Source organism: Sphaerodactylus townsendi, linkage group LG05, assembly GCF_021028975.2.
Source record: "Sphaerodactylus townsendi isolate TG3544 linkage group LG05, MPM_Stown_v2.3, whole genome shotgun sequence".
NCBI classification, from domain to species: domain Eukaryota; kingdom Metazoa; phylum Chordata; class Lepidosauria; order Squamata; family Sphaerodactylidae; genus Sphaerodactylus; species Sphaerodactylus townsendi.
This window is the reverse complement of record NC_059429.1, coordinates 17,710,565-17,737,207: the sequence shown is the minus strand read 5'-3', so window position 1 is coordinate 17,737,207 and position 26,643 is coordinate 17,710,565. Positions and strand designations below refer to the sequence as shown.

The 26,643-nt window shown below is 47.6% G+C and overlaps 2 protein-coding genes across 2 annotated transcripts in view; one reads left to right on the top strand and one right to left on the bottom strand.

Moving 5' to 3' along the window:
- The window catches only part of LG05H1orf112 (linkage group 05 C1orf112 homolog), a 38,132-nt gene extending 26,720 nt beyond the window's left edge, over positions 1 to 11,412 (top strand). Inside the window, exons 20-24 of the mRNA XM_048497543.1 lie at positions 1,018 to 1,131; positions 1,718 to 1,822; positions 4,423 to 4,503; positions 7,029 to 7,148; positions 11,001 to 11,412. Of these exons, the coding sequence (XP_048353500.1) occupies positions 1,018 to 1,131; positions 1,718 to 1,822; positions 4,423 to 4,503; positions 7,029 to 7,148; positions 11,001 to 11,186 (606 nt within the window). The 3' untranslated portion in view covers positions 11,187 to 11,412. The remainder of the gene's footprint in view (positions 1 to 1,017; positions 1,132 to 1,717; positions 1,823 to 4,422; positions 4,504 to 7,028; positions 7,149 to 11,000) is intronic.
- A 247-nt stretch (positions 11,413 to 11,659) lies between these two features.
- Positions 11,660 to 26,643, bottom strand: part of SCYL3 (SCY1 like pseudokinase 3) — a 33,233-nt gene continuing 18,249 nt past the window's right edge. Inside the window, 6 exon segments of the mRNA XM_048497546.1 lie at positions 11,660 to 11,966; positions 15,139 to 15,860; positions 16,976 to 17,134; positions 23,465 to 23,636; positions 24,448 to 24,635; positions 26,159 to 26,298. Coding sequence (XP_048353503.1) covers positions 11,904 to 11,966; positions 15,139 to 15,860; positions 16,976 to 17,134; positions 23,465 to 23,636; positions 24,448 to 24,635; positions 26,159 to 26,298 — 1,444 coding nt within the window. The 3' untranslated portion in view covers positions 11,660 to 11,903.

Here is a 26,643-nt window from a genome sequence, read left to right as displayed (position 1 = left end):
TCTAATGCCATGGCTTGAATCCTTCCCCAACCCACACGCTTCTATCCCTGAATTACCTTAACAGTGATTTGGTGTTGCATTTATATCAAACGAAACTAAGATGTCCATCAATCAGGGTTTAAATCAAGCCAACAAACCTGATTTGGAAGGCTAACCAGAATGGGTGCTGCTTTCTTTCTTTGGGTGTCTCTAAAACAGTGGTTCTCAACTTTCCTAATACCGTGACCCTTTAATACAGTTCCTCATGTTGTGGTGACCCCCAACCATAATGAAAATAATATATAACAATAGCTTTAACAATACAAAAGATGTGTTTTCCAATGGTCTTAGGCGACCCCTGTGAAAGAGTCATGCAAACCCCATAAGAACATAAGAACAAGCCAGCTGGATCAGACCAGAGTCCATCTAGTCCAGCTCTATGCTACTCGCAGTGGCCCACCAGGTGCCATTGGGAGCTCACATGCAGGATGTGAAAGCAATGGCCTTCTGCGGCTGTTGCTCCCGATCACCTGGTCTGTTAAGGCCTTTGCAATCTCAGATCAAAGAGGATCAAGATTGGTAGCCATAAATCGACTTCTCCTCCATAAATCTGTCCAAGCCCCTTTTAAAGCTATCCAGGTGAGTGGCCATCACCACCTCCTGTGGCAGCATATTCCAAACACCAATCACACGTTGCGTGAAGAAGTATTTCCTTTTATTAGTCCTAATTCTTCCCCCCCAGCATTTTCAATGGATGCCCCCTGGTTCTAGTATTGTGAGAAAGAGAGAAAAAGGGGTCTGACCCACAGGTTGAGAACCGCTGCTCTAAAACAAACAAGGGACATAAAAGGGCATAACTTAGTGCTTCAAAAAAGTGGGGCTGTGCTTGTTGACGGTTGTGGGTGATACACTACTTGCATTGTGTCTTTTTAGTTGCATTTGAATGTTCTTTGAGCATTCTGTTCCCATTGGAGCAGAAATACCTTCCCGTAATCCTCCTTTAATATTGGTGGTTCTCAAACGTCTCTCTTCCTGTAGATATTGGCGTTGCAATATTCTCTCCTCCAAGTGAAGCCTCCAGACCATATTCAGCTTGCAATCTTAGATTTTCTCTCTTCAATGGGGAAATTATTTATTCCACCAGATTGCCAGGTAAATAAAGTGGACTGGTAGTCTCTGTTATTTTTCTACATGGATCGTTTATGGGTGAATAAAGTGATGCAGTAGCATCAGAACCTTGCAAATTCATTTAACAATAGTCTGATAATTCCATATTTTTAGGAAGCTGTGAGGGAAACTTGGCCATGCTGGCAGGGACTGATGAACACCTGGGGTGCCAGAGTTGGACACCCCTGCTGTAGAGTGAGACCCCCTTAGTCCTCCAGACAGAGTTTATCACTCTTAATTGGCCTCTAGGCATAGTGGAGTTTTTGCTGTTGAGTTTGTTTTCACCTGGAGGTCACAGATCCCTGACAGCTTCAGTTTCAAATTGATACTTTTTACTGTATTTCGTATTGGATTTATGTATTGGATTTGTCTGGACAAACTAATGACCAGACAGGTATTTTGTTTGTCACTTCATTTTGGAGGGTGGGAAATATGGTTTCTTTGCCAGCAAAGTTGGCTGTGGATTTCCTATTGTCGGTTTGCCATTTTAATCATATTCCAAGATGAGAAGTCAAGGAAATATATGGGCATATAATAAGCACAAGTAATAATTGCATTGTTTGCTTGTTAGGTACAGATTCTGCCTAAGGTGTCCTGTCTGTTTGCATCTTTGCTTGCCAGCAGTAACTGGTTGATCCATCAGCATGCCCTAGAGGCGTTTACTCAGTTTGCAGAGGTAAGAGCATTTCCACTGGGGCAGGGACAAATGGACAGTCACCTCTAAATTAAGCTCTTTGAAGTCCATGTTTTACACTCAACCTGTTGATATCAGTGGGGCTTAACAGAGGCCTTACTCAGTTAAAAATATTGGTAACAAACTAGTTCCATTATTTCTAATGCTTCTTAGCTATGGTCGGCTTGCTGGATCAGGATCAAAAAGGGCCATTCTCCATAAGACCATATTTTTCAACCTTAGGTCACATCATTTTCTGTTTGGGGGTTGGTTGTCAGCAGTACGTGGACAGTGTCCAGCTCTACCCTGTTTACCCAAAAATAAGACCTATCCCGAAAATAAGCCCTAGGCCGTTTCCACATGGCCACACTCGGGGGGTGCGTCGGCGTATATGATGCCGACGCACCCCCCCCCCCGGACCGTTCACATGAATGGTCCGGGTAGGGGCAGGGAAGACGGCGCAGCCTGCGCGGGGGCTGCACCGTCGCCCGAACATCTTACCGTCCCTCCGACCATCCGGCGTGTCGCCCAAGCCAGGGGACACGCCCCCTCAGTCTCAGGGCAGGGTGTGTGTGTCCCCTGGCCGGGGCGACGCGCCGGAAGGTCGGAGGGACGGTACGGCATTCGGGGAAGGGTGGGGGATGGCGCCTTCCAGCCGCTGCCATTCACACGGCAGCGATTGGAAGCTGCTGTTTCCGAAATACCTCACTCAGGGAGCGAGGTTCGGAAACAGTGGCTTCGCGCCGCTTGGGGGTTGCGAGGCCGCCACTGCTGCGAACCCCTCCCCAGGGACTGTTTTTAGCGTCCCTGGGTCGCTGTATTCCACCCGTGCGGAAACAGCCCTAGTTACAGATTCCCCAGCGCAGCTGATCTGGTCACGTGGGGGGTGCAAAAATAAGACATCCCCTGAAAATAAGCCCTAATGCATCTTTTGTAGCAAAAATTAATATAAGATCCTGTCTTATTTTCGGGAAACATGTATATATCCTTCTCCAAATCTTGTGATTTTGCAGAGGTTCTAAATAGCTGTGGTTAACTGGCTAAAAGTGAGCAAATCAAAACTAAACCCTGAAAGGACAGAGGTAATGCTGGCTGGAAAGGGGAAGGTCTTGAAGGACTGTGTTCTCCCCAGTTTTGATGGAGCTCAGTTGACCCTTGCAGACTTAGTTAAAAGCCTCGGGGGTCATGCTGGATCCAGCTTTATTACTGGAGAAACAAGTTAATGCAGCTGAAAAAAAAGGCTTTCTACCAACTCAGCCTAATCTTGGGACCCTCGTACCTACGAGACCGTCTGGCTCCATATGTCCCACGCCGGCCTCTGTGTTCTGCGGAGGCCAATCTGCTGGTGATCCCCGCCCCCTCTATGATGCGGCTGGCCTCCACCAGGGCCAGGGCTTTCACTGCCCTGACCCCTGCCTGGTGGAATGCTCTCCCTCCAGCTGTCCGGGCCCTGCGGGACCTCAATGAGTTCCGCAGGGCCTGTAAGACTGAGCTTTTCCACCGGGCCTTTGGGGAGACCAGCCGCTGATGTGGGTGCCCGAAACAAACATGCTGAGAAACACTCTAGACCAGTGGTGGCGAACCTATGGCACGGGTGCCAGAGGTGGCACTCAGAGCCCTCTCTGTGGGCACGTGTGCACAGAGTTCATCATGTGATAATAGTTTGATTATTTCAGGGAGATTATTAGCATTAAACCTAAGACCTAGTTTTGGGGAAGCAGTTAAGTGCTGTTAAACCCTACTGATTTTCATGGGAAGAACTAAAGCACCCTTACCTGGGAGTAAGCTCGCTTGCTGGCAATGGGGCTTGCTTCTGAGTAAAACCCTCCTAGGGTTGTGATTCACCCGTTCGAAGCGTTGCACAGTTGCTTCAACGTAAAGCCACTGACTACCACCAAGCTTACTCCTGAGTAACGTGCGCCTTGGAGCCAAATGTTTTTTCTATACTAAAACCTCAGTATTCAAGTTAAATTGCCATGTTGGCACTTTGTGATAAATAAATTAGTTTTGGGTTGCAATTTGGGCACTCGGCCTCGAAAAGGTTCGCCATCACTGCTCTAGACCCACTGTCCCTCTCTTAAGAGGAGGTTTTAATAGTTGGATGCCATCTATTTTTAAACTTAAATAAGGTTTGATATTTGAATGCTGCATTTTAAGTCTTAATTTATTTTTATCTTGTTTTATTGTCTGTTTGTTAGTGTTGTACACCGCCCTGAGCCCTCCGGGGGAGGGCGGTATAAAAATGCAATAATAAATAAATAAATAAATAATAAATAATCTAGTGGTGGCGAACCTATGGCACTCCAGATGTTCAAGAACTACAATTCCCATCACCCCCTGCCAATTGGCCATTCTGGCAGGGGCTTATGGGAATTGTAGTCCATGAACATCTGGAGTGCCATAGGTTCGCCACCATGGGCCTAATCCATAAAATGGCCCCTTACAGCTAATCTGTAATACAGCCAATCTGGCCACCTGAATTCTCTCCACGGTTATATCAAGACTAGGCTACTGTAACGGATGTACGTTGGTCTCCCCTCAAAACCAACCTGGAAACTGCAACTGGTGTATGGCTTAGCTATTCTTCTCTTTTCTTTCTTAAGGAAACAAGCCATGAAGACATAATTCCCCAGTGCCTCAGCTCTGAAGAAACGAAAAGCAAAGTTGTGTGCTTCCTGTCAAAGGTATTTTATTTACACAAACTACAAAGCTACTTCTTGATCGTATTTTTTAAACCCAAGATGGTGTAATTATTATAACAGCCACTGGGTATGCATTCGAGTCTAGGAAACATGAATTTCAAATCTTTTGAATCCAAAGACTCAGAACTTTTTCTTTTGTCCGTTGGTGGTTTAAGTCATTGCTTGAGGTGGCTTGCCTTCTTTCTTGCGCTATGTGCCACCCCCAGAGGCGTAGCTGGGCCAAACTGCGCCCGGTGCGCATTCTATATTTTCCGCCACCATGCCCCACCCCTAACCCTTTCCCCACTTACCTTAGTTCAAAACTTTTTCAGGCTGCAAAAGGCCTGTTCTCAGTAAAAACGGCCTGATGGGAACTATACTTCCCAGGAGACCTTGAACTAGGAAAGGAACTAAGGTAAGTGGGGGAAGGGGGTGCGCTTGGCGGGGCGCCGCAAGGGGAGTGGGGGGTGCCACGGGGGAAGGGGGAGGGGCCTGGGGGCGATTTTTTGTGCCCCCCAGGCGTGCGCCCGGTGCACGGTGCACCCCCCACCCCTTGTAGCTCCGCGACCGGCCACCCCTCCTCTGATGGTTGCATTCCAAATCCCTGCTATCTTGTTCAGCGGAAAAGCCACCGACGTGGGCCCTACACAGGGAGAGGTAACATCTTTCCTAGGCCCAGCTAGCAACAAGAGAGTAGAAGTACTGTTGGTACTTTTTGAGGCTGAAGGGGGCAATTCGTCCCTTTTTGCAACTTGACCTCTCTTGGCCAGGCCAAGGAGAAGTATGTGGCCTTCCTGGATCTTCACTCCAGAGCCAGAACAATGGCTAGGAAGACATCTAGCATCTTGTAATCTTGTCTGGCTTGCCTGAATAGGGAGATGTGGCACGCTTTTGTTCCCAGTCTTGAAGATGGTTTGTGTGGGTGTGAAGTGCTATTTAGAATTTATAATAACCCCTTTCAAGTTTCAAGGGGGTTTCAAGGCAAGAGAATAGCAGAGATATGTCTTGTCGAAGGCTTTCACGGCTGGAGTCACTGGGGTGCTGTGTGGTTTCTGGGCTGTATGGCCGTGTTCTAGCAGCATTCTCTCCTGACGTTTCGCCTGTCAGGCTCTCGAACGTGGAAATAACAGAGACCGTAGGAAAGTCCTGAAGCAGTTTATTTCTACAATGCGTAGAGTAACAAAAGAAAGCTGAATTTAAGCTCTCCAGGTTAGATCCAGAGATTATATCCTTCAACCCCCCCCCACTTTGTCCCACGCCAAATGTGCCTTACAAATTCTACAACATTTGCACTACAGAGCTTCAAAGAACCTGGGAACCGTTCGCACCTTCTAATCTTGCAGGAGAGCTGGCGCCAGGGAGTTGCCAGGAAGGGAAGAGGGAAATAGAAAAGCACTTGCAGGAAAACATTTGCAATTCTTACACAGCCAGACATCTGGGCACTGACAGGTCTGGGCCTGACATCACCTGCATCTGTGGCTGGCATCTTCAGAGGATCTTCTCTGAAGATGGTAGCCACAGATCCTCTGAAGATGCCAGCCACAGATGCAGGCAAAACATCAGGAGAGAATGCTGCTAGAACACGGCCATACAGCCCGGAAACCACACAGCACCCCAATAGCAGAGATAGTTTGCCAGTTCTCTCTTTGCTTGGCAACCCTGGTATTTCATATAGATAGTAGCCAGGACCAGCCCTGCTTAGTTTCTGAGATGAGATCCAGCTTGTCTGGGGCTATCCAGGTGAGGCCTTAAGATGGTTTACCTAGAGCAGTGATGGCGAACCTTTTTGAGACCGAGTGCCCAAATTGCAACCCAAACCCCACTTATTTATCACAAAGTGCCAACCCGGCAATTTAACCTGATTGCTGAGGTTTTAGTTTAGAAAAAACCGGTTGGCTCCCTCTTCCTCCGCCCCACCCGCTCGAGCAGGGGCCAGCCTGCTCGAGCCTTCAGCAAGTCCCGTGTGCAACGCTCTGTGCCTCTCTAACATCTCTGCCTCATCTGCGCCCCCCCCAGGCAGCAGCCACCTGGAGCCCAGGTACCAGGCCTGCTAGCCAAGTCCTCCCTGCTCATCGCGGTGTGCGCACATTGTGCTCAGTGGCCCAGGCCAGCCTAGATGTGTGTTTGTTGGGGGGGATTTTCCATCCCCCACATGAGGAACTCTGTGTGCGCGTGCCCACAGAGAGAGCTCCGAGTGCCACCTCTGGCACCCGTGCCATAGGTTTGCCATCACTGACCTAGAGCCTTTTGCTGACTTTTTGAAATTTAGTTTTTCTCTGTGTGTGTGTGTATAAAAACCAGGTCTCTCTTGCTAGCTTGTGACTTCACGTGTTTTCTTGTTGTTTTACAGTCATCTTTGCTACTGTATTGTACATCTTCACGTTAATAAAACTGCAAGCCTCTTAGAGCTGTATGAAAAGATGTGGATGGAAATGTTTTTAAATCAGCCTGCCATTGGGCGACTCACTCTCTGGTGGATAATGTTGCCGCCTCTCCTTAGTTACTCCTCCTGTGGCCTTTTCTCTTAGGGCTGCCGTGCCGAGGAGACGGCAGAAGCCAGAGCAGAACGGATGAAAGAGGAAAATGTTCTTTTCAGTCGCGTCTTGGTAGAGGACAGAGCAGAGAGACAAAGAACTGGGGTAGCAGAGGTGAGTTGTACTCCTGTGAGTGAGGAGCTTCATCAGATGGGAATGTGCCAAATGTTTGTAATGCCTCTGGCCCAGTCATTTGAAAAGATGGCCCTGAATGACCACAAAGAGGCATTTTTGGGTGGAGATTCCGTCTCGTTGGGCCAACTGTCCTGTGAAAGAAAACCAGGAAGTGGTCCTGCTCTAAGAGTGTGGGACTCTTGTGATGGGGCAATGGGGTGGACAGAAGACCTTTCAGAATTTTCTCTTCAGTAGTCGCTTTGTCTTTAGGGAGCCCCATGAAAGGAGGTTTGTGGCAGAGAGGTTGTGTGATGCATAAATGATATCTTTAAAGGGGGCTTGGACAGATTTAAGGAGGAGGAGTCGATCTCTGGCTACCAATCTTGATCCTCCTTGATCTGAGATTGCAAATGCGTTAGCAGACCAGGTGCTCGGGAGCAGCAGCAGCAGCAGCAGCAGAAGGCCATTGCTTTCACATCCTGCACGTGAGCTCCCAAAGGCACCTGGTGGGCCACTGCGAGCAGCAGAGTGCTGGACTAGATGGATTCTGCTCTGATCCAGCAGGCTCTTTCTTATGTTCTTATGTTCATTTTAAGACAACTGGGCTTCGCTTTCCCACCCTGAATTTCTATGAACGGAATCCAGCGGTTTCTGCAGTACCCATCATTAGGCAGCCCACAGTGGGAACGTCTTATGCAAGCATCCCGTGTACACATGCAAATCACCAGCAGTGGCGTAGGAGGTTAAGAGCTCATGTATCTAATCTGGAGGAACCGGGTTTGATTCCCAGCTCTGCCGCCTGAGCTGTGGAGGCTTATCTGGGGGATTCAGATTAGCCTGCACACTCTCACACATGCCAGCTGGGTGACCTTGGGCTAGTCACAGCTTCTCGGAGCTCTCTCAACCCCACCTACCTCACAGGGTGTTTGTTGTGAGGGGGGAAGGGCAAGGAGATTGTAAGCCCCTTTGAGTCTCCTGCAGGAGAGAAAGGGGGGATATAAATCCAAAACTCTTCTTCTTCTCTACCAGTGGAGAGGCAAATTTTAAAAATGTGAGCAGAGGTGGCTGTTTTCCAGAGCACTGGAACCTCTTTCTTTGCTAGTGCACACTGGAAGGCAGCTACTGGCAGACAAGCTTTCCACCCAGCTTTCAGGCATTTGCAAGAAATTTTACATAAGAAACTGTTTAAGGCCATGTATGCACATACTACTTACCACATGGTTGATGAGCAGTCGATCCTCTGCCTCACGGTGAGGTTTTTCTGTTTGCACAACCTGTATTTCCCCCATGTATTTCTATTTTGAGTTGTTGTTTCCCTCTTCCGAAGTGCTTCACCGTTTTGTCAATCCTTCCTTTTTGCCATGCGTTCTGTTGCCTGCCCACTTTTTTGGGGGGGAAGAGGGCATCTTGTTCATCGATAGTTTGCCAAGTGGGAGAGTAAAAAACTGTGTGATCACGGGGGGCAGGGTGTGTGTGGCTGGCTTCTGTGGCAGGGCAATCACAGTGAGATGGTCCTTGCATTCCACCTAAAATGTTCGCACATTCCTCCGCCCCCTTCAGCACTGTGAACCATTTTTGTAAAAAGGAATTCTCCTGGTTGTACTGGCTGTTGCGGATTCTCCCTCTGGTTCAGGAGGACATCTTGAGTCAGTGATTCCTACCCCTTGGTACAGGGAGGCAGAAACTTTTCTTCTACTTCCTGTATCTTGTCATGAAGGGGAAAGTTCTTCTCCTGCCTAGCACGGGGAAAGTAGGTTTCTGTTTGGCTCTTTCTTGAGACATGCTTTTTTCCCCTAATCTTTAATCTAATTTCTTAACTTTCTCTACCTCCCTTCAGGTCAGTTTCTAGGCTAGATCTAGTGCTTTGATAGGAACTGGAGTTTTCCCCACTCTTTTTAGCCGATGTCAGGAAATGGCAACGGCGATGGCTTTCTTTGTAAAGCCAAAATATAGGCACCCCTTATGGCTCCTGCTTCGAGGTTCAGCAAGGACCAACTCCTTGGTTGACCTGAAGGCAGCTAGCAACAGCTTGATCCCTCTGTAGTCAACATCACATTGTTGTAATTGTTGTGTGGTGGTTTATGAGTATTTTCTGTAATATCTCTTCTTCCTATCTGGGTGGTTGCGTATTACTATTTTACTTGTTTAAATTCTAATTGTAGAGATTTGATTAGCAAAAACTGCTGCAGGAAGTATTCAAACGGGAGAGAATGACTCTCACCACAGGATACAGGAAGTAGAAGAGTTCCATCCTCCCTGTACCAAGGGGTGGGAATCACTCACTCGGGATGTTCTCCTGATCCCAGAGGAGGACCCTTCATAGTGAATATCCAGTAGGACGTTTTCTGGGCTGTGTGGCCATGGTCTGGGAGATTTTGCTTCTAATCTTTCCCCACATCTATGGCTGCATTTTCAGAGGCATGTCACCATAAGATGGGTTTCTCTCAGTGGCACAGTGTGGCGTGATGGCACCACAGAGAGAAACACATCTTACTGTGACATGCCTCTGAAGATTCCAGCCACAGATGAGGGTGAAAGGATCTAAAACAGGGGGATCCAACTCTGACGCTTCAGATGTTCATGGATTACAATTCAGATGGTCATGGGCTACAATTCCCAATTGGCTATGCCAGCAGGGCCTGAAGGGAATTGTAGTCCATGAACATCTGAAGCGCCAGAGTTGGACACCTCTGATCGAAAACCACCAGACTGACGAAACACATGTTACCACGACATTCCTCTGAAGATGCCAGCTAGAGATGCAGGCAAAACATTAGGAGCAAAAAGTACCAGATCCTGGCAAAGCAGCCCCAAAAAAACCCACAACAGCCAGTTCATTCCAGCCATGAACCCTTCAACAAGACATCAGCCTGGGTGAATCTCTCCTGATCATCACAAAATGGAGAAGGAGGAACTGCTTTGGTGTGGGCAGGGTGGAGCAGGAAAAGAAGGCCCTGGGGAAATCTTCATGCATAATAATGGCCTTCCTTTTCAGTGCAAAGGGAAAGAAAAACCATGTTTGTAGAGGTTTCAGAAAATGTGGGGATTCTCAGATCTGAACATAGGGGTCAGTTCCAAAGCAGAGACCATATGTGCACAAATGAAAGTCTAACCAAAGGGAATAAGAACATAAGAACAAGCCAGCTGGATCAGACCAGAGTCTATCTAGTCCAGCTCTCTGCTACTCGCAGTGGCCCACCAGGTGCCATTGGGAGCTCACCTGCAGGATGTGAAAGCAATGGCCTTCTGCGGCTGCTGCTGCTCCTGAGCACCTGGACTGTTAAGGCATTTGCAATCTCAGATCAAAGAGGATCAAGATTGGTAGCCATAAATCGACTTCTCCTCTGTAAATCTGTCCAAGCCCCTTTTAAAGTTATCCAGGTTAGTGGCCATCACCACCTCCTGTGGCAGCATATTCCAAACACCAATCACACGTTGCGTGAAGAAGTGTTTCCTTTTATTAGTCCTAATTCTTCCCCCCAGCATTTTCAATGTATGCCCCCTGGTTCTAGTATTGTGAGAAATAAAGGAAAATTTCTCCCTGTCAACATTTTCTACCCCATGCATAATTTTATAGACTTCAATCATATCCCCCCCAGACGTCTCCTCCCCAATGTACACTGAAAGTGAAGGGAACCATGTGTGCATAAGTGTCCTAAGAATGTCCTAAATGTCCTAAGAATCTAGATCCGGAGAAGCAAGTCCTACTTCATTAAGCCTTCTGGGGCTTTGTGGGAGTGTGATAAGAGTGTTTATGTGTGCAGAGGATGGGAAGAATCTTCTTACACTGGTTAATGCTTTTACTATTGGAGATGCTGTGCTACAGAAGTATTCTTGTGTTTCAACTTGCAGTCCTCCCCGAAAAGAATGTGCTACTCCCCCAGTGAGAGGCAATACGAGTCTGCAATTGACAGTGCTGCAGGGGCACTGGAGACCATGGAGCTACTGCTGCAAAAAGGCCTGCCCCCAGCATGGCTTGCCAAGAAACTGGACGCATTGCAGACAACACTGGACCGCCTGAAAGACAGCGTGTGCTGACGGCTGTTACACACCCAGCTCGGGATTCCTTCAGTACTTACTGTTAACCTCCGCTGCCATTCTTGGCTTACACTTGTTTTGGTTTGTGTATTTCCCCAGAAGCCTATTGGCTGGAAGAGTAGAAATACTTCCCATGGGCTAAAGTGTTTCCAGCTTTCGCAGACAGCTGCCTGCCGTTTGAATGACTAGACTCTTTTTAAACAAAATAATGTCGTTAAGAACATAACCACTTGTTGCGTTCAGTGTGGCTTTCATTCAGAGGGTCCCTTCTGGAGACAAAAAACCATGGCGGATGGGTAGGAAGAGAATAGTCCTGCAAAAACAACATTTGTTGCCATTCTGTATTACAAACCCATCCTTGAGTCCATTCTCACAAGAGCTTTTGGAGAAAATTTACCACAGCGTCCCGCAAAATCTAAATAGAACTTTGAGGTTTAATTTTTTTTTAACTTAAAAGGATGATACAAACACAATGAGTGAATTATCCATTTATTTTTCCTAGTGTTCTCCACAAACAACTGTCCAGAAAGATAAAGCCATCTATCTTTAATGCATCCCTCCGTCCAAGAGCTGTTTTTCTAGCACCAAGGGCCATAAGCTTTCCTTGCGGGTCAGAAAAGTAAGTACTTGCTCCAACTGGGAAGCTTTTCCGAGTCCTTTCGCCGCTTGTGGAGTCAAAATTGTCCAGGGCACAGCAGAAGCAACAAAGATCTCGTATCACCAGTTGGTTTCATCTTCCCACTTTAGCTCCTCTTCTTCTTCCCAGCCAGCATCATCTACCTGGAATAATCATACGAGCATTAGAATCCCCTGTGATCTTGCTTGTTAAAATTGACTAACCGGTGCCCAGGGAAGCTAAACAAAGAACAGGTCAAAACAACTTTACCTGGGGAATGTTTTTTTCCCTTCAGTTTGTAGGAAAAAAAGCAGGAGTTCACTAGCACTTTAAGAAGTTACAACAAATTTTGGGTGGAATAAACTCTTAAATCAAAACTTATTTCATCAGATGCATGCAGTGTACATGGTCAACTAAGGCATATTATAAAGAGAGGCCAGTTCAAGCTCCATTCCATCAAAAACAATCCCCTGTCAATTTCCACCCTGGTTGGGGTGGGTTTTCTGGGCTGTGTGGCTGTGATCTGGTAGGTCTTGTTCCTAATGTTTCGCCTGCATCTGTGGCTGGCATCTTCAGAGGTGTATCACGGTCTAGACACAGTGTATAACAGACTTCTCTGTGATACACCTCTGAAGATGCCAGCCACAGATGCAGGTGAAACATTAGGAACAAGATCTACCACACCACGGCCACACAGCCCGGAAAACTCACCACAACCAGTTGAATCTGGCCATGCAAGCCTTCGACAACTTCCACCCTGTTTGCAATCTTTAATATATGCACAATTCTTCATACACCTGATAAAGTTAGCACGGCCTTACAAAAAACTACGAGGATACAAGTTCCTAGTCTCTCAAGTGTTACTAGATTTCTGTTTTATTTTGCTGCTACAGAACAGCTACCCATCTGGAATTAGTTGGTCCAGATGTAAGCAAACTTAAGGTGGGGGAACCTCAAACCTTTCACGTTATTAACAAAAAGGGTGGCCCACGGGACCACAGCAGCCGGACTTCTTTATCCACCTTATGCCCTCAGCAAAAACAACAAACTACAAAATTGATGCTGACATTAATTTGAGAACTGCTGTAGGCTTTCATGGCCCAGAATCACTGGAGTGTTGTGGGGTTTCCGGGCTGAATGGCCGTGTTCCAATAGCATTTTTTCCTTACATACATAAAACCTTTATTAGGCATAATACCAATATAACAACCAGCATTATCCAGACTAATGTTCCATACATAAAACCATCACAGATATTATTCCAAATTTCCTAAAAGGAACCTAGCTACAGAAGTGAAAATCACAGGAATTGTATAATAGGAATATAACCTTCCCAGCAACGGAGTATAAACTTAACAGGAAGAAGAGCCAAAAGCCTGTTCCTAGCTCCCTCATATTTGGGACAGTCGAGCATTATATGTTCCATGGATTGCACCACTGTGATACAGTGGGAACATTTCCGCTCTTGTGAATCAATTTTAAGAAACCTCCCTTGAAGTACGGAACAAGGGAAGGAATTACAACGAGCCCTAGTGTATATCCATCTATACTTGGGCTCTTGGAGTATACTCAGATAATCTGCCATCTGGTTGGTTTTAAATTTGATGTTGAAAAAAATGGGGGAGCAATTGCTTCGCGCTTGGTCCTGTAGAACTTGGAGCTCCTGGTCAAGGAGTCGCCTTTTTAGTTGAAAAGAAAAGTTCGGAAGGAGGTAGCATTTGCAAGGTATCCCAGGAAAATCCCAGGGAAAGTATTTTAATTTCAACTGCCCACTACCACTTAGATCCATGGAGCTGGGGGAGGATATGATAGGTAAGGCTATCCATGTCCGAATTAAAACACAATCGAACCCAAAACTTTAAGGTAGCCAGCCAAGCTTTCGTAACCAGGAGATGTTGTCCTGCTTCCAAACAGAGTACAGCATAAGGAATGCAATGCGGCACTTCAGAGGATCCTCTGAAGATGCCAGCCACAGATGCAGGCGAAACGTCTGGAGAAAATGCTATCGGAACATGGCCATACAGCCCGGAAACCCCACAACAGTCCCACTTGAGAACTACTTATGGCGGTGTCACTCTATCATAACACAGCAGCTAATAAAAGTATACCCTCTTCCTTCCTTATCTGCACACAAAAAAGACTGGCTACTCCTGAGCACGGACCGTTCAAACGTTATTTGTGCCGTGTAGGCTTCTTTTATGGCTCATGTTGCTTTAATTAAAAGTGCAAGAAACCAGCTCCTAGGACTGTTTTTGCTGAATAGAGGCCAGTCTATCTGAGAGGCCAGTCCTGTGGCCCTCTGCTTCAACTGGAGGCTAGAGAGGCAAGCAAAGAGTCCAGCTCTCCAGCCTTATGGGGATGCTGTTATGAGCTCACTCTGGGTAACGGGAACATTCAGCCTACTGGCTATTTGGCTTCCATTCACTGCCTCCTAGAGCAGTGATGGCGAACCTTTACGAGACCGAGTGCCCAAATTGCAACCCAAAACCCACTTATTTATTGCAAAGTGCCAACATGGCAATTTAACCTGATTACTGAGGTTTCAGTTTAGAAAAACAGTTGACTCCGAGGTGTGCGTTACTCGGGAGTAAGCTTGGTGGTAGTCAGTGGTAGTAAGCTTGGTGGTAGTCGGCTTTGAAGCAACCGTGCAACTCTTCCCACGGGTGTATCACGACCCTAGGAGGGTTTGCTCAAAAGCAAGTCCATTGCCAGCAACCGAGCTTACTCCCAGGTAAAGGATCGCGCTTTAGTTCTTCGGATGAAAATCAGTGGGGTTTAACAGCACTTAACAGGGTTACCTACACTGCTTCCCCAAAACTAGGTCTTGGGTTTAATGCTAATAATCGAGGCCAGCGGCCCAGGCCAGCCTAGATGTGGGGGGGGGGGATTTCCCCCCCCCCACGACAAACTCTGTGCGTGCCCACAGAGAGGGCTCTGAGTGCCACCTCTGGCACCCGTGCCATAGGTTCGCCATCACTGTCCTAGAGGTAGTCAGCTGGCAGCATGAGGCAGGAAGACACAGCCAATCAGGTTTCAACATTAGATTGCACACATTGACGGAAGCTGCTGAATTTAGAAAGGAGAGTTTCAAGGCAGTTTTTCGGGGAGGAGTCATTCTAAAATGACTGGAAAATGATTATACATGGTTCTCCAGACCCACAAATTGATATGCACAATCTATACATGAATGACAAAATCTTGTATCTTTCCACTACCTTGCTTAGTCAGTGTTATAAACTGAGCAGACAGCAACGTTATTGGCTGCCCAGTAACACAAAGCAATATGATCGCAGCAGCCAAGTTCAATGCCTCAAGAACACAGCCCTAAAGCCTCACCTCTGTCACAGCGGCAGCGGCAAATTTGGAAGAAAACGGCACGTTCTGAGCATCACCTGCACTGGCGGAAATTGCATCTAAGTCGCTCTGAGCAACAGGATAGGGTCCCAGCTCCGGCAAGATCAGGAGTGCTGACGCGGGTTTGATGTCCGGCACCATATCAGCAAACCAGTCCAGCTCGGGGTCGTGAAGGTCTTTCTTCTTCACCTGGATCGTGAATTCCTCTCCTAAGTCGCATTCCCGCTTCGAAGACCTCTCCAGGTGCGACGCTTGGGGCGGCCTGGGGACTCTGTCTGGCACGTCTTTGTGGGCACAAATCTGGTTGATGCTGCTGGGCCCTGAGGAGGAATTCAAAGGCAGAGTTCTAAATTCTCTTTGGAGCGCCGGCATGCAGGGAGGGAGCCGAGGCTGGGCGCTCTCATCGGGCCCTACAGCATCCGAGCCGTTTCCTGAGGTGCTTTGAAAGGGTGGGTTGTGAGCCACGTCAACCCACGTTTTCTGATCTGCGGGCCGGTCGGGAAGGCAGGGAGTGCTGCTGGCACAAAACTCTTGCCTGTCAGTATCGACAGGGGCGCTGTTCTTTGTCTCTGGCTCCTCGGATTCGCCCCAGTCCGGCCATTCCTCCGTGGCCTTCTCTATTCCCAGCTGGCAGCTCCCGTTGCTCCTCAATGAGTTGAATCCGGCAGGAACCCCATTTAAAGACAGCGAATAGTTGTGTTCCCCTGTGAAAGGCACACGACAGAATACCTGCTCAAGAAACTAGCGTGGCTGTCCCGCCACGAATCAGGACTGCGCACAAGAGTAAAGATTCTAGCAAGTAAAGATGACGATGAAGAAGAGTTTGGATTTATACCCCACCTTTCTCTCCTGTAAGAAGACTCAAGGTGGCTTACAAGCCCCTTTCCCTTCCTCTCCCCACAACAGACACCTTGTGAGGTAGGTGGGGCTGACAGAGTTCCGAAGTTCCGAAGAACTGTGACTAGCCCAAGGTCACCCAGCAGGAATGTAGGAGTGTGGAAACACATTTGGTTCACCAGATAAGCCTCTGCCACTCAGGTGGAGGAGTGGGGAATCAAACCCGGTTCTCCTGCTCTTAACTATTACACCACGCTGGCCAGTGGTGGGATCCAAACATTTTAGTAACAGGTTCCCATAGTGGTGGGATTCAAACTGTGGCGTAGCGCCAATGGGGCTGGGCGGGGTACGACGGGGGCGTGGCCGGGCATTCCGGGGGCAGGGCTGCGGCAAGGACGCAGCCGCTGCGCCGGTCCTTGGGCGGGAAACGAATGCACACAGGCGCAGGCTGCCATGCACGCCGGTGCACCTCCTGCTAGACTGCTTCAAGTTCTGCGCGCTACTGCTGAGAGGAGGGGCGTAACTAAGGCAAAAATCACATGGCAAAATCACCAATTAGTAACCCCCTCTCGGCACACACAAATAATTGGTAACCTACTCTCGGGAACCTGTGAGAACCTGCTGGATCCCACCTCTTGACGCTGGCTCTCATGATTCTCTGCCTTCCTTCTCCAGCTGCCCCCTTTTACCTGCTTCCGAGAGATGACTCCACCCAATTTCTTCTCTCTGCACCACCTTGAGCACCCCATGGATTGTCCACAAAGGCTCACCCAACCCACAACATAAGCTTTGCTAGCCCAATTTCACCAATTCACCTCACTGAGGAATTAAAAGATGCTCATGCCGCGAAGCTGGTAGTGGGCGTCTCCCAGTCTAAAGTGATTAAATGCAGCACAACATCGGTTTCGGGGACAGCTTAGGTAGCAAAACTTCTGGAAGGTCAGAAAGGCAGATTGAAACATTAAAAGGGTAAAGCGATTACCTTTCCTTAAGGCCACAGGAGAATCTTGCCTTGGCACATGGTTCTTGTTGAAGAACATATTTCCAGAGCTGGGGCACTTGAAGAGGGCACCTGAAGGGTTATTCTGCAGGAGTTTGTAGGTTTGCCTACTCTGGCAATTCATGATGTGAGTGGGAGATTCTGTAAGGATAGGAAAGCAAAACATAACAGTTACATGCCACCATCAAGCTCCCAGGGTGACAGGACATAAAGGACGGGACGGTGCCGTTTAGACAGAAACTGCTGTGAAATTAATATACCCTTTAAACAAGTGGTCAGTACAAACTATCTTATTCACTTAGAAAAACTGCATGCCACCTCTCCAGAGCCTGCTCAAGTAACTCAGAATGAAAACAGCAAGAACATAAAAACAATGTACTGTCGAAGTACGGCCAGAATCACTTGGGTGCTGTGTGGTTTCCGGGCTGTATGGTCGTGTTCTAGCAGCATTCTCTCCTGACATTTCACCTGCATCTGTGGCTGGCATCTTCAGATCCTCTGAAGATGCCAGCCACAGATGCAGGCGAAACATCAGGAGAGAATGCTGCTAGAACACGGCCATACAGCCCGGAAACCACACAGCACCCAACATAAAAACAAGTCACTAAAAGAACATAAAAACAGGCCACTAAAAACAGGTCAGTTAAAACATGCTAGGCACGCCAGTCTAGTCAGGGGTGGCGAACCTATGGCGCTCCAGATGTTCATGGGCTATGATTCCCATGAATACCTGCCAGCATGGTAGTAGTCCATGAACATCTGGAGGGCCACAGTTGGACACCCCATGGCCAATTGGCCATGCTGGCAGGGGCTGATGGGAGTTGTAGTCCATGAACATCTGGAGCGCCATAGGTTGGCCACCCCTGGAGATCCATGTCAGCTGAGGTTCTGGACAAAGACAGCCTTGGTTGCCCTGATGGATGACATTTTCAGGAGAGGGACAGAGGCAAGATGTCCCTGCTTGATCTTTCAGTGGCCTTTGGTCCCATCGACCGTCGTATCCTCCTGTAGTGGCTGTGGGGATTGGGACTGAGGTCCAATGTAACGCAGTGGTTCTTGTCCAACCTCAGTGGCAGGCTCCAGAACATGGACCGGGGGTGCGGGGAGTGCTCGGGTCCCTAGTAGTTATCGTGTGGAGTTCCCCAGGGCTTGGTCCAGTCTCCTGTGTCATTTGATATCCACATAAAGCCACTGGGGGAGGTCATCAGTGGATGTGGCATGTGATCAATATGCGGATGACACCCAGCTATTCCTCTCAGTTTCATCTGCATAGGTGAGATAGCCTGAGTGCTGGATCACGACCTGGTGGCTATCATGGTCGGGATGATGGTCAATAAATTGAAATTGACTCCTGATAAGATGGAGATACTCTGTGCACCAAGCTCCCGATTTTGGGGAATCGAGGGACACCTGGTGCTGGAAGGGGTGGTTTTATGCCAGAAGAACTGGGCGTGGGATCTGGGATTCTCCTGGGTGGGTCACTCTCTAGAAGTGCAGGTGGCAGCGACCCAGGAGGACCTATCAACACCTACAGTTAGTGCACCACCTTTACTTTTTCCTGGACTGGGATGACCTGGCCACAGTTATCTATGCTCTGATGACCACCAGACTGACCTTATGTCATGTGCTATACGTGGGGCTGCCTTTGAGGACATCCCAGAAGCGACTACAGCACCCCAATTCTGAGGAGTCTGCGCTGGCTTCCAATGCACTACTGGCCCCAATTCAAAGTGCTGGTTTTAACCCATAAAGCTCTAAACAGCTTCGGTCCTGGGTACTTGAGAGAGTGCGTCTGCCCATATATTCCTGCCCAGACTCTGAAATCAGAGGGAGAGGCCTTTTCCAGCCCCTTCAGAGATTAGGAGGTGGGGGACAGACTGAAGGGTCTTGCGAACATTGGCCTCTGCACTGTGGAGTTCCCTCCCACTAGAGCAGGGGTCTTCAAACTATGGCCCTCCAGATGTTCATAGACTACAATTCCCATGAGCCCTACCACTTGGCCATGCTGGCAGGGGTTGATGGGAATTGTAGTCCATGAACATCTGGAGGGCCATAGTTTGAAGACCCCTGGACTAGAGCCTGCTAGGTTGCCTACTCTTCTGGAATTTTGGTGTCTGGTGAAGACCAGCCTCTTCATCGGGATGTTTGGCTGATTCCCCCTACTGGGAAGGATGGAGGGCCCTGAAGTGCCTTGTACAATCCACCCACCTTTGCAGGAAGTTGGGGTAAGAGTTTTAGAACTTGGAATGTTTAGAATTATTTTGATACTGGTACTGAATGGGATTTCCCTGCTGCTCATATGAATCTGCTCCTCCGGGAATGCACACTGCCCTCAGACAGCTTGACTTCTCAGTCTTCAAGTGCTTTCTCATTCACTAGCAGTACTTCAAGTCCTGTGTAGACTGAACTTCAGCTTATTGGCCCTCATCCATCTCATTACCATCTCCAGGCACATTGTTCAGAGCTGGGCAGGGACTGCATTTTGGTGGAACCTCACTCCAAACCACTGGACAATCTCTCCCAGTGGTTTCATGCAGATGGCCCCTATGCTGTTAAACCAAGGACTCCACAGGGCTAAGCAACAGTTCCCTAGAACTCATTTCTGGAACCAGTCAGCCAAGTTCAGGACCTCCAGAACACCCTCTCCCCTATTCCAAACCCAGCCAGGTTCTCCAGAAGGTTCAAAGGCTGCCAAGAGATTCAGGAAACTAACAAGGAACACCTCTCCCTGCACTTTAATTCTCCTGATGAAGACTGGTGAGGTCAACAAGGGCATTTCCATCCCAAAACCAGGTATGAATCTAGATAATCCATCTCATCCAATAGTGCCCAAAAGCTGCATAGCTCACTCAAGCATCCTGCCCAAGAATGTAACGTTGGTTACCCCATGGTAGAAGAAGAAGAGTTTGGATTTATACCTCATCTTTCTCTCCTGTAAAGAGACTCAAGGTGGCTTACAGGATCCTTTCCCTTCCTCTCCCCACCACAGACACCTTGTGAGGTAGGTGGGGCTGAGAGAGTTCTGAGAGAACTGTGACTAGCCCAAGGTCACCCAGCAGGAATGTAGGAGTGCGGAAACACACCTGGTTCACCAGATAAGCCTCCGCCACTCAGGTGGAGGAGTGGGGTAGCTAGGGCTGCACAATTCCAAGCAGCTTGTCTTCGACATCACACCTGACTGCGAATATCCACACAATCAGGGCCAGACTGCATTCCAATGATACCCCGAGACTGAACCTCAAATATTAATACAACTGTGATTAGACGATGGATGGGGTGAATGAAAAGGTGTCCCTGATTGCTGCCTAATTAGATTTTTAAAGGTTAATACAAGTACTGTCAGAAACCAAAACTGTTAGACTTTGAGGACATAGTCTTCGATGAGAGGAAGGATACCTCAAGACAAAGACACAGCCTGCTGCAATGTGTTAGCGAGAGAGATTTAAAAAATGAAGAATGTTTTTTCCCCTCCCAGATCAACTTTATTTATAGGCATGCTGACTGCAGTTTTAACAAAGTAACTCATCTGACAAATGGACTTAAGAGTTCTTTTGAGGGACACCTTGACAAAGAGCTGTGACCGTAAGTGCTGGGATTTTGAAAGCTCTACTGTACTCAGACCTGAAAAAAAAGATTTCTTATTTCCCGGGCAACAGTAAAATGCGGACAGCCTCACTCAAAATAAGTGCTTCTGGACGGAGTCAATTGTTTTGTATTATGCTTTTAAAGTGGACCAAGCAAACTTTACTTTTCTCATTTTTTTTAGCTTGCAGAACCTGCCTGGCAAAGGCATTCCTTTTTTCTCTGTCTCCAATATCTGGAACACAGATGCTTGTTAAAGAAGAGACTTCCGACCTTGGGGTCAGACAGTAGTACCTTGGCTGAGACAGGAGGGTGGTCAGACTCAAGCGAACACCACGCCCAGTTACCTTCACATCTAAGGTGTTGTCATGCAGTCACAGATCACATCTTCTAACCAATAACCCAAAGTAGATGTTCCAAAACAATATTTGCTAATGCCTAGAATATACAGATCACATATGGCTGTGCCTATGCTTGCGAGTGCTGAGGCCATAGCTATTTCCCAACCTATGCTAGGAAGACTAGAGTGGTCAGTCAGGACTATGGGGAGAATGTATCCATTCGTGGCAAATTCTAAGGCTTTTGTGCTGCTGATGGTGGCTGTAAGGGTGACTATCCCGGAAAAAGACTCCTATCTTCCTCCTGATTATGATGTCCCGTGTAAGGACCACAGAGATCACAAAACAGAGATCTTCCTCTCCATCGCTGCAGTCAACAGCACTGTATCAGCTCTTCCCTGGTGATTAGAGTTGTCCTTGCTTGGCTGAAGTCTTTTCATCAGGAATGTTTCTCAGATTAGGTGTCCAACACAACAAATAACGTTTTCAACAGGGTAACCTTTCCAGTGGACATCCCCGGCGGTATGCTGGCGAACCACAGCTGCAAGTGGTGGTTAAGATGTCGCCACGTCTTGTCACAGCCACTGTAACCTCAGCCACATTTGAAGGGAGGTCTCCTTTTTGGTGAGTGTGTTGAGAAAGCTGCTATCACCGAGGAAGGGGAGTCCGAAGCTCAAGGTCCCACCATCTTGGCAGAAGCGGTTTCTTGCACCAGATAACTTCTGTTTGCATCACTCAATAATCCCAGTGCTGCAGGAAGTTCAATCCAAGACTCGCAGACCCTTCAAGACCTCTAAAAGTTCCAGATGTGGGGCGCAGGCTTCCAGCAAACGTGCCTCCGCCTCTTTAGCTTCCCCAGGAGTTGCTGCCCACACATTTTCACACTGTTAAGTACGAGGTTCCTTTTAAAAATCAAAACAAAAACCAGGGATATTTTGGGGATCAAAAGCAGAGCCGGTGGCAGGGCTGATTCTGCGCTGACTTGGCATGCGGACAGTTACACGGAACCTGACTTAAGATGGACACCTGCGTGTTTTATTAGACGTTGCCGCCCAGAGATTGTAACGACGAGGTTAGGGATGGGAGAAGTGACCTTGCTGGATCAGACCTAGCCCAGCTTCCTAGTCCAGTTTTGCACAGAGGCCAAACAACGGGGCACAAAGGCCGAGGACTTTATCTGATTTGCCGGCCTCTGAATATATAGAGGTTCCTTTTACTCACCGTGGCTACTAGCCACTGTTGGATCTATCGCCTCCCCTGAATCGGTCCAACCCCTTTTTAAAGCCATCTGTGCTGGCGGCCATCGCTATATCCACTGGCAGTGAACTCCACAATTTAATTATTTGTTGAGTAAAGAAGTACTTCCGTTTGCTCTGAACCGCCTGCCTTTCAACGCCATTAGGTGCCCCCGGGTTTTAGTACTATGGCAGATGGAGAACAAACTCCCTCTATCCGCTGTTTCTATCCTGTGCAAAATTCTATAATCACTATCACATATGCTAGTGTAACCCCCATGCTCAGAATGGGTTGACCCAGAAAGGGATGGAGACTCAGAGCAGCACTAGGCTACAGAGCTCTTTGGAGGAGACAAGGCTACCAGACTCGGACCTTGGTTGTATAAGCCCTTAACACCTTGTTAAGGTAAACTGCAATATTGTTGGGAACTACTGGGAAAGTAGTTGTTTATTTTTGCTATGTTGTAAATGTTGGAGTTTATTGTTTCAGGGTTTCTTTTTGTGGTTGTAATGGGTGAGAGTTCTCCTGGAAACCTTCATCATGTTGAATCCTGTTCATCAAGCCCTTGGAGTCTTCAGGAGCCAACCCACTTGCAAAGAAGAATTGGACTTGGCAGTTATCAGTAGACTGTAAATATAGGGACTTGAAAATGCAACCTGAACAGGACTTTGAAATGTGATGTTAAATGTTGATGTTATGTGTTAAGAAAGTAAACCATTTTGTTTTTAAAAATGTGTTGTTGCAAACTCATTCCACGTTCTGCCCCACAGAACCCACAAGCTGAGGTTACACTAGCACAGGGGTCTGCAACCTGTGGCTCTCCAGATGTTCATGGACTACAATTCCCATCAGCCCTTGCCACCATGGCCAATTGGAGAGCCGCAGGTTGCAGACCCCTGTCTTTTCCTGCACTAAAAAGTTCCAGTTTTCAGCCCTTACTCATAGGAAAGGCGTTCCAACCCCTTCAGCATTTTAGTTGCCCCCACACTGTACTTTGGATGCAGGGGATTCTTTGTTCTGACGGCACAACACACCCATCAGTTTTCCCGTGGTTGGAATAGATTGCCTACACAACTTCCCCACCCCGGGGGGAAACCCTGAGTCTAAAATCTGCAATGCCTATTCCCGTCAGACTCCTAACAGCGTATCGGTCCCCGGTGCTTTCCTCTGGACAGTAAAACTGCAGCTGTCTGTGGAAAGTGGCTCTCAAGAGTGTAGCTTGAGTTGCGCTCTCTTTATCGTGCTCCGAATGGGCAAGCTGCCCTACATCCGGCTTGTGAGATTGAAAGGCGAGTTCAGCACCTGAGTCGCTTACCTTCGGGGGAAAGGTCGGAGGTCTTGGTGAAACTTGGCGCTGAGGATTTGAAGATTTTCGATCTGTCGCCGCCTACGACGACGTCGGGCCCGAGCACGGAGACCAGCACTCCTAAGCTGTGAAGCGTTACAGCCACCAGAGCGTCACTCGTGTCGCGCAGCCCCAGTAAAACCTAGGAGGAGGAGGTACTGTCAAGCACAATCCAGATATCGTACCCACGGAACTGAGGAACTCCGTTTGCTACCAGTTCACACCATTCCCTTCTACAAAATCAAAGCAGTTTTGGGGAAGTACTTGCAATGTATCCTTCCATTTAATCTGGGGGACAGGCAGCCCAATCCAGAGCCCTGGGGCGGCCAGGGACTGTGCGACCCCGCTGTCTCCAGAGGGCTTTTTGGTGGTGCGGATTTTAATGATCAAAATAACCATATCTGCCATCTTGGAAAAATGGCAGCTTCAGGAAAAACATCCCCAAATTGGAACATCTAACCCAGAAGATTCTAAAGCAGGGCTCTGCAACCTGTGGCTCTCCAGATGTCCATGGACTACAATTGGCCATGCTGGGAGGGGATGATGGGAATTGTAGTTCATGAACATCTGGAGAGCCGCAGGTTGCAGACCCCTGTTTTAAAGGAACAGTATCCTGAAACACCCACAAACAGTGAAATTCTCTGTACATATTTTTGGTGAGGGTATACTGTGGATTCAGGACTATGCAACCTTATCAATATTTGAATGTAATGGCATGTAGATGACAGTTGTACATGGACATATTTTAAGATCTCTGGAAACCTTTTAGAGAGGGTTATCTGTAGACTTGCAGCCATTGTAGTTGCAGTTATATTTTTTATTTCTGTTTGGGCTAAAAGATATACAATTAAAAAAAACCCTAGTGAACTTTTACCAAATAGGTAAGAGAACAGAGTTCTCTCTGGCCCAGGAGTTGGCGTTTGAGAAGATTGCGTGCCATTTGCCATACTGACCTGTGGCAATACGATGTTTTTTAGTTCTTTCTGAGTGAACAGCTCGGCATAGGCATCCAGGTGAGACAGCAGGACGATCCGCACGTGCTCCTCGTGCACCTCAAAGAGCTTCAGCAGCACGGGGCTGACATGTGCCTGGAACACCGCTGGAGAAAGCAGGCGGCTGATCTGATTCTCGCCAACTTTTTCTAGGGGGAGAGAGTCGGAGAGTCACCACTGTGCCACAGACGCTTAGACTAAGCTTTGGGAAACTGCACAGATCTTATTTTTAGCTGGGCTGCAAAAGGCACAAGCTGAAAGCAACCACAGGTTCTGGGAGACAGGTGGATGACAGGTATCAGAGCAGGAAAACAGACAGGTGAGAAACAGAGGGCTCTCTTTTTTGCATAGTAAGAGACATGGCTGGTCAGATCTTTTAGGCTGAAGGACAATCTGGAACTCTGCAAGAGCATCAAAGTGTTAGATGAGAAAGAGGGGGGGAAGCGGCATTAGGTCACAATAACCACCTTTCCTCACGCTCTGCTGACAACTGAATAGCACAGCTTTTATGTTTCCACCAAGGAAACTGGTTCCTGTACCATTATTTAGTATTTGTCATCAGTCTTAACTGGCCTTCTCTAGTGTAGGAAAATAAATTGGGGCCGTTCTTCTAGGGAACGGTTTATTTATTCATTTATAATCCCACCTTCTCTCCAACACAGCTTACATTGTTCTCTTCTCCATTTTATCCTTCCTGCAAGGTAGGTTGGTCTCAGAGTGTATGTGACTAGCCCAAAGTCACCCAGCCGGTTTTCATAGGACAGTGGGGATTTGAACCTGGATCTCTCGGTCCCTAGTCCAACATTCCAACCATTACGCCAAGCTGGCTGTCATTCTAGTTTAGTTCTTTGTTCTTCCACCCATGCACAGAACCTCCCTGCTTGTTTCATACACAGGAGAGCCTATATGCTGGCTAGATTTAACATCATGCCATCTCCGCTACATAGAGGAAGACTTAAAGGTCTTCCAAGCGATAAGAGGTTCTGTACCTGTAGCATAGGACAGCTGGATTCCATCCCACACGTTCTCCTGAACTGCTTATTATACCAAGAACTCCGATCCAGCCTGTTATCCCAAGCTATAGACCCTATGATTGATTATACTGAATCAGATAAAGTAGTTATGCTTTTAAATTGTCAGGATTTTCATTGTTGCCTTATAGTGGCAAAGTTTTTGTCAGAAGTTTGTAAACTGAATGTATGACAAACGTGAAGTTTTTTACTATTCACTTTTTAACTGGAACTGTATTTTTATACTATCGTGTATATGCCAATAAAGGCTTATTGAATTGAACTGAGTTTCATCCTTTTTGTGAGCCCTGGGCCATCTTTTCCATCCTTTTCTGCTTCCATAAGAATGATAGTTACTGCATTATTTCAACTGCTGGGTTTTGCTCTCACACATCACACTCAACACCCTGCCAAGATTTTCCTTTCCTTGGTGGGGATATTCTCATAAAAAAGTTACATGCTGAGCAAAGTAATCAATAGCCTTGAATCTTTCTCCAGTGAAATTATTCTCCCAAATACAAAGGAAAGGTATGCCATCTTGTTCATGTTTGGAAACAGATGAGAGGCTCATAAGCAGAGGTAACAGTGTGCAACCCCATTCACCCCCTCTGAAATAAACGCCGTAATGCACTTCTGTTATATTCTGAAGTGAAAATATTCACCCATTCTTGGGCCCAGGAGGTGGGGGAGGAAGCTCTTGACAGCGACGGGTTCGGCAAACACAAGCTGGTTGAGCAATAGAGGCACCAGCCGCGAAGCGATCAATTTCTCTGACAAGCCAGCTACTCTGTCCAGCAGAAATCTGTAGGACAAGAGAAGATGGTCAGCCTTCTCCACGGCTGCCTAACAATTTCATCAGGACGTGCTGCCGCTGCGGAATGAGAACAGGAGCATATACAACGATAAAAATTAGAGCAATAGAGAACATAATTAGAAAACTTCCTCATTCGAAGCCAATTTGGCAAGCACTACTGGTGCAAACCAGTGGAAATATTGGTGGGATGGCGAGAAGAAGCTACAAGCAGCTTCGGCGTCCCCCTTCAGCGATTCGTTTCAGTACTTATCTTTGGATCCCGCTTGGATGTTTTTAATAGACTGCATAATCGTCTTTGAAACGCTTGATTCAAATTGTCCTGTTTAATGGTTA